This window comes from Corvus cornix, chromosome 1 (assembly GCF_000738735.6).
Source record: "Corvus cornix cornix isolate S_Up_H32 chromosome 1, ASM73873v5, whole genome shotgun sequence".
Classification (NCBI taxonomy): Eukaryota; Metazoa; Chordata; class Aves; order Passeriformes; family Corvidae; genus Corvus; species Corvus cornix.
This window is the reverse complement of record NC_046332.1, coordinates 10,682,535-10,694,600: the sequence shown is the minus strand read 5'-3', so window position 1 is coordinate 10,694,600 and position 12,066 is coordinate 10,682,535. Positions and strand designations below refer to the sequence as shown.

Sequence of the window (12,066 nt, the reverse complement as noted above, 5' to 3'; positions counted from 1 at the left end):
TAATTAGACAAGGATTTTGAGGCTTTGGTTACGAAACCACGACTGAAGATGACTCAAGGATCCTTACTGATTTTAAGTTACAAGAATACCTAAGTGGTGGCTAGCAGTGCATACCCTAATGCCTGATACTCCTTGTCTTCTCCTTTAGCTGATTCAAATGGCTCTTCTTTTGGGGACATCGATTTTCTGGAAGTCCTGAGCTGGCTCAGAACCTGGTTATGTTTGCTTGCTTCTTTTGTGAGTGTAGATTAACTTGTTATTCTCTTTGGTAAGTCACTTTTGTATGCTTTAAAGTGCTCCCTAAAGCCTATTTGTGAAATAAGCCTTTCATAAATCAGAATAAATTAGTTCTGTTTTCATCTCCCTCACACAGAAGTGAAGGGAAAGTCACACAATATCAGTGCTCGGCAATGGCACAAATGGAAGAGTGAGGATTTCCAGTGCCAGAAAGGTACTAAGGTTTCCAGGGCAGGAGCATTACTGTAATGAATGTATTTCAAAGTCCTTTAAAAGAAGCACTTCTGTTGTGACATTCTCCAAAAGCAGGGCATGTCTTGCATAATTCCAAATCTGTTTTTAGAAACTGAAAATTTAATGTGAAAACTGTGTGTTCGTCCAACTTTGGAAAAACACTTGTGGGTGAAATGAACAAGAATAGGGCCTGAAAAATAAGACTGGAAATGAAGCAATGAACACAGAGTGGACACACCTGTAATTCTGCTATTTAAATACTTTCAGGTATATGGACAGGTATATGAAAGACAAACACCAGGGCTTTTCAGCAAGAACTGGACAGTGATTTGTATCTGCGTATTCTCTTTTATTTTGAAAGGAATTCACCTATGGTGATGAAATTTATGAACCATTTTTCTGTAGAAATTTAATTGATTGAAGAAGTTCACCTTCCCTAATACACAAGGAAAGCAAATTGGAAACTCGAACATAACATAATTCATGCTGGAGGTGCTTACACTCCAATCCATTCGAAGAAATCTGACTGAATAATTTTCACAAAAGGACCAAATTAATTAGGTTAAATGACATGAAACTTCTTGTTCACGTCTACTTACAACTTATCTTTGATGGCACAGCACAAGAAATGATGACAAACTGTGTGGGAAGTAGGAAAATCAAGAGTTCAGATAGTTTAAGATCATGAGACAGAAACTTTTGCAGATTATCTTTAGGGTTTCTATATTTAGTTCTAGATTGTGTAAGTGTTTTAATACCTAGATTTCCTTCTTCACTTTTAGGCTTTGACATAATTCCCCTAAAAATTATGGCAGGATATTATTCAGATTTTCCAGTCTGAAAGACTTGAAATCAAACTCCCCAAATTTTGCTTGCAGCTATATTTGCTCAAATTATCTGCACATCTAACCACAGGGTGACACCCTCAGAATTACATGCAGTGAATGATCAATTGCAAAGTAAATAACTTTTAACACAATTTCTTAGTGCTCCCCTGAACTAGAATGACAAAATAAATCCTTATTCAAGTTCCTTATAACAGCGCAGCTTCTTTAAACCCATGAATCATGATCCAGTGATTAAGGATGTAGATAATGCAGATTCAATTCCCTGCACTACTACAGACCTCTTGTGTGAAATTAGACAAATCACTTCAATTGTCTGCCTCAGGCTTCATTTGCAAAATGGGGAGAGTGTGTTCTTGTACACATCAGATGGTTGTTGCACGAGCAAGGATACACATTCCAGCTTGTGCCCCAGAAGGGCAGCAGTTCAGACAGTTTATTTGCAGGCTCTGACACTTTCATTCAGGTTCATTGTTTGCACTAAATTAGACAGACATTCAGTAGAGAAAATGTGGTAAATGTTAAAGCTGTCTTATTAAAAACTGCACCATGAAACACACATGCTTAGGGGTGAGAATCAGGTATCACAGATTGCAATAATTCTGCCTTCCCTTGGCTTCGAAAGTTTGTTTTCCTCATCTAATGAGTTTGGGTGTGTATGGTACATAAGGGTGCTGATTTTTTAGGGGTTTAGGTATTATTTTTTCCACTTCTAGGGGTGTTTGAACCCAAAGATATTTCAAAGATTCTTGTGAACTTTCCCCTCACAAACTAGAGCAGCATAATATTAATATTTCTCTCCACCAGTTTGTACATATATTAAAAAAACCCCAAAAGTTGTTGTAAACTGTGAGGCCTAAATCTAGCTTTCAGAGTTTTGCTGCTCCTGGATTGAGGATCCTCTCCAGTTTGCTGTCTGTAGCTCAGTAGAACTTTTAGCAGACCATGGAGCTGTTGGAGGGGAAAGGTTTGTTCCCTCTTCATCAGCCTCTGCTTTCTGTGGCAGCAGTAAGGCAAAGGAGACAGAAACCACACATAATAATACATGTGACAGAAGAAAAAAGGATCATATAGATAAGAATAGATGGTAAAAAAAATTCTCTAGAGAAGAGGTATGCAAGGTGTGAGTCAAAAGCTCACACTTTGTGGGAAGTGGGAGGGGAAGGAGTTTGATAATAGATTGGAAAAAGGTAAAGATTGGTGGAAGGAATATGGAAGAAAAGTGGGATATTTGTGAAGAGGCAAAGCATTAATCTCTTTCTACAGAGCACAGTTTTGGAGACAGCCTTCCATTTCCATTCTCTTGTCTCCCCAAAGACAAGTTACTGACACATAAGTAATTACCTTAAACATACTGAGCACCGTGACTGTCCCTGTGAGTGCTTTTAGCCTACAGCCCAAGATAAAGCATGTTATCTTAAACCCTTAATGAAATAAACTTATGTGACTGTGCTTCACTTCATCTTGTTGATGGGCTAAGAGCAAGCCCCCACCCTGCTAGTGAGGCTCAGCTGACCTGGGGCAGCTTAGTCAGTTGGGACCATTCAGCCACAGCCTGAAGCATCCCATGGAATCCTGAGTGAGGTAAGAGGGGCACAGAGCCATGAGCAGCACAGAGTGCAGCAATCACCTTGCCAGTCCTCGGTGCCCAAATCCAGCAGGAAAAGCATCTCCTCTTCTTCATCAGGGAGCTCAGCATGGCTGCAGCTTGCCCACCCTCCCTCACCCATACCCTGGAGCAAGTGGCTGATGGATCCAGTTAACCTCCTGCACCTGCCAGACATGCACAGAGCATGAGCCAGGCCACCCTACACTGATGTTCAGACCTGGAAGTGAGAGAAAATCAGCCTCTCAAGTCTCATTCCCAGTGTGTGTGATTTGGCAGGTCTGAAGATGGAGCTAGTTTGATCCACATCCTGCCATATTTTGAAGGTATTGCCATTAACTTTAGCACCTGAATTAAGTTTTGCTATAGTAAGCCCACAGGTCTGGTACAGAACGTGGGGAGAAGAGGAGGGAAGGGAAGATTAAGGTTGCAAACGATTGCCTTTTCTCAATGATGAAGACTCTTTGTGTTTCTGATGGCTATCATTTAGATGGGTAGAAACAGATTTTTAAAACCAGTTAAAAATAAAGACATCTTGTCCCTCTCTGTGACTTCCAAATTATGATTTTCACCTACTTTAAACCATATTAAAGGAGAAAGGGAGGACAACATTTTCCTCTAGAATCAGTATGAAATCCAAGCCCTGCAAGTAAATGAATATGCAGTGTGCTGTGTTATTCCTTTTCCTGTTAGCCTTTGCACAGCAATCCTAACTCTGTGATGGCTCAGCAATGTGACACTCTGACACCAGAGAAGAATTCAGTAGGAGATGTTTACTGGTAAAAGATGGTTCAAACTGCAGAGTTTACTGATAGCAGGCTGGCATTAGAGTTAATCAGAATTTACTTCTGTTGATCCTGATTCTAATCAGAGATAGTCTGGCAGACATCATGTACATACCTTGAAAAATCCCCAGCTGCACTGTCAGTGCTCCTGTGTTAAGCTGGTCTTCTAGATACCAAATGAAGCATGTCATGTTTTGTGTATGAGATTAAAACAGAGAGCCTAAATTTATTTTTATATCAGTTTCCTTTATTGAAAATCTCATATCTGAACTTTTTTAATAGATGTACAAGGCAACCGTCCTTGTTTATCTGTAAATGCATTTCTGGGAGGCTGAGCTTCAGCTGGATGACTATAAAGCAAGTCATACAAACCTGCAAATTCCGTGGGATAAAATGCCCTTGTAGCTGTTTAGTAATCACAGCGTTCACTAATGGAATCCACTGAGATGTTCTAGGTATGACCACTGCAGTGTACCTTTGATTTTAACATTCACTCTGAGAAACAGTGTGGCTGTTCCCCTGCACGTCTGAACTCACAGCAGCAGCATCCTGCCAGTTGCTTTCTGCTGTTCATCACAGACTGTAAAGTGTACTCTGCCTGCAGAATACAGGAATTGCACACAAAACCACCAGTGACGCACGTTTCTGGAGGAAATTATTACACAGATGCTGGATAAGACTGTGGCTTCTGCTTTACAAGACACCACCAACCTTGCTGACTCCGAGTTTTCTCAACAGGAATACCTAGAAGATATAGACACAACTTTGGCTCTCACTCTGCAAGCTAATAAGAAAGGGATTTGTTCAATAGGTGAAAGCCAATCTCCTTGAGAATCCTTATGTCACAGTGGTATAGATTTTTATTAGTGTTAGTGCTAACCTGACATAGTGTAGTTATGACTGATCTGTTCATCTACTGCTAATGCAAGAGAATGTGTTGAGATCAAAGCTTGAGGTAAGTTCCTGGTACTTCAATTTCCCTTTAGGCCAGGTGGTGTTGGGAACATGCCAAGGACACAGTCTGAGGGCCTGGCAATGAGACACTTTTTCTTACTCACAGAGTAGCAACCACTTTTTTGGACCAGACACCTTTTAAAGCTCTGGTAGTGGTGTTCCATAGCCTGTCCCTGCCATAATTCTTCATGACTCCATTGACCTTACAGGCAAAGGATTAGCATAAAAGAAAGAAGAATCATAGTAACATTTTTTCAGGAAAAGAACAAAGCCCAAGAGTCTGAGAGACCAAAATCACATTTCCTGGGACCAAGCATGATGAGGGTTTCCTGCTGCTCAGCACCCTGACGGCTCCTTAAACAAGCTTAGACTCCCACTCTTTGTGGTGCCTTATGCCTTTTCATTTTATTTATGTCATTAAAAATCCACCCAATATAAATTAATTAGCAAAAATTAAGGTTTTGAAGCACAATTCAGATGTTAGTTATTCACTTCGCTGCATAGCCAGGTTTTATAAATATTATACTTTGTATGGGATAGGAGTCTTCTTGATATAGGCTCAACACAGCCACAAATCGAAACTGTAAGATTAAAATATTCTTTAATCATATCCTGTCTCTCTAAGACTGAGTTTCTGTAACTTCTCCATTTTCTATTCCTGATGAGAAAGGCGCAGGGGAGCCTGTTCAATAGGCAATCATACACACCTTGTTGCGTGACGTCCCTAAGTATTTTGGACCAATTTTCAATGCAAAGTTCTGGATGATGAGTTTGTAGAGGGTGTTGGAGTCTTAAAGATCCTAAAGAGTGTGGGACTTTAAGGGTCTCCAGTTCCATTCCCCAGCATCCCAGTGGAAAATCACAACCTTGATCTTTGGCATTAAAATTAGAGTGTGTTGTTTAAATAGTTACAAACACAGCCCGGCCTGCAGCCTCTGTCTTCTTTCACGGGATGTTGTCAGGGGAAGGAGGGCTTAACTTCACTTTTCCACACTTTTTCTTTTTAGTTTCTGAAGAGTCTTTTCTGTGGTAGTTCATGGAGAGAGCTCTGCTGAGGATTAACAGAGACTGTATGTAACTGTGGCTGGCTCAAATCAGACCAGGAGAGGGAAGTATCTAGCTAAATTCTGGCCCATAATTAATACATTTGAGGAAATTGTGTTCTGCTCACGAACATTCCTTGAGGAAATAAAGATTAAATTTGTTGAGTAAATTATTCACTGCAAATTATTCACTCAGCTTCACTTGCTATTCTGAGATTTCTGCAATATCTAAGTGAGTTAGATGGCACAGGGAGAGCCATGGCCATAAAATCACAGGCTGAAGGCAGGATTCCTTTCTTGTTCAAAATATGTCTTCTTTTAATTAAAATAAACAGACTAAGACACTCTGGGCTTGCTTAGCATTAGGGAAAGCAATGTAGAGCCCCGAGGTATCTTTGAGTCTCCAGTTAAACTTGGACCAGATTTGTCTGACGGACAAAGAAAAACGAGCTGCTAAAACAGAGAAAGTCTCCTTTCATTTGCTTTTTGACAGGTGGCCAGTGTGCTAAACCCGTCAATCTACTTCACACCCTACTTTCTAGTTTTATCAAAGTAATCAAATATTGAAAGGACAAATTTACTCTTGTAGTTTAGTCTAGAAGTGATCTCTCCTCTCAGAAGGTAACTGGATGGAGCCCCTGAGGGAATATGATACCATGTGGGAGGGAGGCACATAAAGCACTTGAACATCCAGGACCATTCATCACGGTCCATTCATTAAAACTGAGTAATGGTAATAATGAGCTATAAGGCATGTTGCCTTTTATAAATATAATGACAATGGAAATCATTCTCATGGGGTCATCTTAATTATTTTTAAGTGGATAGCCTTTTTACCCATAAGACTTTCCATATAAAAGAGTGACATTGCCTGGTTGTTTCAGGATAGAGGAGTCACTCCAAGCCCCATAAAATTCACCTGAAAAACTTCTATTGATTTCACTGGAATTTGGATCAAAGTCCAGCAAGGAAATGGAATAAGTTACATGCAGTCATGTCCAACAGAAAACTAAGTATAAGAATTTTTTTTTTTTAATTTTACACAGGCAGTCATTCCCCTTTGAAAAATTAGCTTTAAATACAGAGGATATAAGCACCAAGCTTATTAATTTTTAATTCAGAAGACATCCTTTTGAAATGTAATGGTTAACTAAATTAAATGAACTTAATGTTATATATGTTTGATTTTCTTCACTTTGTTACTTTTTAAAACTGGTGGGTCAACCTTCCAAGGGCAAGAACATAATCAGGTCAGCCTTCAAGCTGCTATAATTTTTCTGATATGTGAATGAGAAAAGGAAATAGATATGGGTGGGCACTATATCTCTTGAAATAGCCTCTTTCTTCCTGTTTAACAATAAATATTCTACGGAAAGGAAGCTCATATATTACACTTCAGATGAGTTCCCATTTTATTAATCATGAACATTTTAACAGCGGCCTGAGACAGGAAATCACAGTCTAATGATCAGCAGAGGCTGATTTAATCCTCACGTTTGGATCAGATTAAAAAGAAAACCAATATACTGCAATGTAAATCGATGTAGATAATAATCAAGTTTAATTACTATTAAACATACATACAGCTTTTGTAACAACTTATGGCCCTACTGAACTACCAAGGCGGATTAAATATCCACGGTAAAGCCTCCTTCTGCTTAGAAACTTACACTGATGTTTCAGGTGGTGTTTCCAAATACAGGAAAAAAATCTCTGAGTTCACCGTTATTATTAATTAATTATTATTAATAATATCAATTATAAGGAACTCTGATGGATATGCTATTTTCAATAATAAAACCCCCACAATCAGCTTTAGTTTAAATTAGTTTTGTCCTGATTAATATGTGAAGAGAAGCATCCTGGGTTGAGATTCAAAACAAACTCCACTGCAACCCACTAGCCTAGAGAGTTTTGGGTTATATTTGACAGAATTTCAGTACCTTAACCCTTGTTCCTTCTCCTCTTCTTATCAAGCCTCTTCTTAGCCTGGAAAAGAAAATCTCATAATACCATTAGTACATAACAATTATTCCTTTATCATTCAGTCTCAGTCCATCCAGTTGCCCATCCATCAGAATCCAAGAAACTATCCAAAACTTCTCTTAAACATTTAAAGAGAAGTCCAAATAGCAAAGCAAAATGGGAATTCATCTGATGAGCATGTCTTTTCTTGCCTTGGAGTATTCATATGGTAGGGGAGGAAGAGGAGTATTTTTAAAAGAGATTTTATTTATGCCAAGATTGTCAGTAAAGGCTGCTTAGAATACACTTGCTTGGAAAAAAAAATTGAAAAAATATCAAAATTTTGAAAAAAAAAATTACCAAAGTTTTTTTCTTGACAGTTACTCCTGAACCTTTTTCTTGTAACTTACTAAGAAATATATTTCTTTTCCATTTGTAGTAATCATAAATTAAGATTTAATTGAAGCTCTGAGAGGAGCATGAAAGTTTGGGGTTTGAAACTGAGAATTTGCCTCCATCACTCAGCATAAAGTTGGGAATATTTCATAGTTTCAGGGTGTGTGACCTATGATTTACAGCAAATAAGTTATACTTAGGATGCTCAAGACTGTTGTTCGTTTCTCTAAGATAAAAAATTTCAAGCAAAATGAAGCAGGAATTCAAGCTATTTTAATAGCTCTACTTTCTTTTAGCTTTTGGGCTGTTTTTCAAGAGCTTGTAGAGGACGTCTGCCATTTCCCTCTGCCTCTTTGTTTAAAGTCTCTGTAAGACTTGCCTTTTCTCCCTGTGACTTTGTCAGCAAATCAAGGAAAATGGAGGACTGAAAAGTGCTGTTTCAGGGAGTCCAAGTTCTGTGATGAATGGCAAAAAAATTATTCCACCATGCAAAAGATGGCTTTAGCTAATTCCCTTCTCTACCAAACAGCAACCTTTAATCTCATTGCTTTTATTGCATTGCTGGAAAGCCAAGAGGAATGGAGGAGTTAGGGGCCAGTTACACCCACAGGGCAGCTCACATCTGATACCAATATTATCTCTTGGTTCTCTGAATATCAACACCTTCTTCACACAAACGTCCCAGAACGGGCGGAAATAAAGGTCCACTTAGTGCCATAAGGCTGAGAGGGAAAAGTTGAGAGAGGAAAAGAGGATGATTTTCTTGAGGTTGTCCAAAGTCTTACTGAGGCCTGATGGTGACCCAGCAGCAGATAAGTTTTAAAGCATTTCTCACTTTGACGCCTGCCCTAATTTTCAGCTTATCTTCTTGGTGCACCTCTGTCTTTCTTACCCCCGTCACTTCCTCCCCTCCCTCCTCACCCCCTCCCCAAAGGAAGAATTCAGTTTACTCCCCCATGCAACAGGGCAGCCGTGTGAAGTCACATCCTGATAGAATAAGGAACTGCATAACCAAAGTACACGTCCGGACTGCCCTCCCTTGCACTTAGTTTGGTTGCAAATTCATAGCAGTTGCACATCCAGTGGATTAACGGGAGTTAAACATGCTGAAGAGAAAACCATCTAATGTGTCTGATAAGGAGAAAAGTCAAAAGCCAAAGGTAAGAATGTCTCATTTTTGTCATCAGTTAATAATAACAAGAATTCTTAACAATTTTTAGTATGAGGCTTTCCTCTTAAATCCTAGCTTCAGGATTTCCTGATGTGCTTGCAAGTACCTCAGCACTATAATCTCAGGAATCTGTTTGTATATACTCACTTTATAATAATAAAGATTAAATTCAAGGAATCATCATTGTGAAACTGCTGTAGCTGTGCTAAAGAATTCTGGTGCTGTACCCTCTTCACCATAACCACAGGAGAAGAGGGTACTTGGCAATCAGTGTTCGTCATCTTAATTTCTTTGGGAATTATTAAAATATCAGCCTGAAAGAAATACTCTAACAAATTGATTATGTGCTACACTGGACACTTTCCACAATCTGGAATTGTAAGAAAGGAAGTGAGAGTTTTGCAAGACGCATAAGGATGTGTCCAGTGCTTGAAATTTATTTTCAGTCCCTGGACTGAGTGCAAAATGACCTCTGTGCATTGCATTGTACAAGTGTTGTAGAGTATTGTAAAGCTGCAGTGCAACGGCTACTGCTCGACCTGAGCACTTCAGTCTCCATTTCTGCCTCAATTTATCTGCGCTGAAAATTTAACAAAGAGATTAGAAAAGCCTTTTAGTATCTCTCTGCTCTCAACAGCTCAGTGTCTCCCAATTTACAGATCCACCTTCTCACTGTTTGGGAATACGCCTCCCTTAGTGACTTCTGTGTCCTAAGAGATTACTGCAGACACTGTTTCAGCAAGGATGCCTTCTGGTTTTACACAGCATTGGCTTTTGTGGATTGTGCTTGCACTTTTAGACTATGACTCATTAACAGTTAAAATTAAAGGCTTTTTTCATGGATTTGAAGTGATTTTGAATCCATTTTCCCCCACATTTTAATATTTTTTTAAGCATTGCACTGGTTGGTTTGGCATGCATTTTTTTCTGCTCAACCATTATACTGTGTTTTAATGGAAGGGAAGAATTATAATTAATATCTGATTACATTATTGATTAAACAAGAAATGAGCACAAAAGACTCTGTGGATGGGCTTTGTTTCCCTGTCTGTAGAATATCTTCAAAAGCCAGTTTTGGCCACTCTCTTCTTCCAGAATAAGGCATTCCTTAACAACAGTCTGATTTTTATTTTTAAAGGCTCACTTCTGCACAGAACTGTGTAAAATTTCCCTGAGGAGAACACCTTTTCTGAATGTGCTGCTCACAGTCAGGGCAGGGGAGAAGACAGCCCCACGTTGCATAGAATAGGAATCTTGGTTTGTTGTAGCATGTTTCGAAAGTTGTCCCAGGGAAGCAACGTAAATACTCAAGTTGCTTAATGCTGAGTCGGGTAAGATGGGACACAGGACCTCACCTCTTGGACAAGTTACAGGATTTCACAAGTGACCTCTGTAGATCACATCCTGGCTGCCCCTGCTCTGTGCCAGCAACAGTTGGTACCTCCTCATGCTCACAGGGCACAGTACCATTGCCACTGGGCAGGTCTTGGGCTACCTCACCTTGCCTTTAGGCCACTTAGACATCCCAGTGTCTCCAACACAGCCACACAGGCCTGTGCGAGAGCCATAAGGCCTGTTTTTAATCTTAAATGAAGATTAGGTTTGCAGCCTTAGACCCTCAAAGAGGACACCAAAAAGACCTTTTTTGGTAGCTGAATCTTAACCATGGTGGCTACTTGTCTTTATCACAACTGTACAAATTTCTGTGTATTAATTAGAGTGTTTCACCAGTATTTTCTTTTTAACCCTTTTGGTTTTATTACTTTCTAATGTGAAGAATATTGGCATGAATTGATGCCTTTTGATAAAGATGAATGAATATCACACAAGGCTGGTGTTAAAGCCTTTGTCAAGTCAATTTGCTGTTTGTGTAGAAAACCCCTCATGGCAATGGGCAATTCAATGACCAATGCAAGAGTAATACAGGTTCAGGATCTCACTGTTCACTGTGTGCAATGCATTTACCTTGTTTATTATTGTGGTGCTTAAGGGACTTCTGCAGATGTGTTAGATGCTGCATAGACAAAAATCTATTGTGTGTACACTATGAAAAAGTTCATCTATTCCATCAAAGAATAGTGTTGCAGGGGTTTTGTGTCATGCAGCAAGATTTCAGTAGTGCTGCAGCCTTGCTAATAACTTCTCTGAATGTCTGGTGGCTTTTGCGTATTCATGGATATGCATATAACTACTGAATGCATTTATAGAAATAAACATTCATTGTTAGGCAAAAAGACATCTAAACCTGGTGTCACCCCAGAGAAAACTGGGAGAGAAATGAGAGAGAAATGCATTCAAAAGAGATACTGGAAGGATTCTAATCCTTTATAAATGTTTATCATTGTAGCTGTACACACTAGTGTACTTTTATACTTTGTATATCATCTGAGGAGCTCAGGTAGCTGAATTATAAAGGAAAACTCCTAAAGGTTAAAAATACCCTGCTTAATGCTGAAGAAATTCAACACATTGAAGGGCTAAGCTCTCTATTTCAAGCCTATCTAATCTAACCTGTCTATCCAGGACCTTAAATGACTTTCTATCACAGCAGAACATGTGCATCTCCCAACCCTTCCTTTAGGGAGTCCTTACCTGCCCTCCTTTCATTTCTGCCAGATGAGACATGGCTTGGTTCACATGGTGTAGCTGTTCAGGGCTGAGGAATTATTTGTGGGCAGGTGAGGTCAGACAAAGTAGGTCTTGCACAAAGCCCTGAGGTCCATGGTCACGCTGATGGCTGGAGTGGCTCACTGCAGGGACAGTGTGTGGCTCCTGCATTCCTGCAGCACTGCAGAGCAGGAAAGCAAGTGGGGCAAGGATGCTTGTCCTA

The 12,066-nt window shown here is 39.5% G+C and overlaps 1 protein-coding gene across 3 annotated transcripts in view; it reads left to right on the top strand.

Annotated features, from left to right (window-relative positions):
- The window catches only part of LOC104689424 (SAM domain-containing protein SAMSN-1), an 82,562-nt gene that overhangs the window by 39,666 nt on the left and 30,830 nt on the right, over positions 1-12,066 (top strand). The window contains exon 1 of one of the 3 annotated variants that reach the window (XM_010399532.4): positions 8,826-9,225. The exons of the other annotated variants lie outside the window; for them this stretch is intronic. Coding sequence (XP_010397834.1) covers positions 9,169-9,225 — 57 coding nt within the window. The 5' untranslated portion in view covers positions 8,826-9,168. Of the gene's footprint in view, positions 1-8,825; positions 9,226-12,066 lie in introns of those variants that run through there. 3 annotated transcript variants of the gene reach the window in all.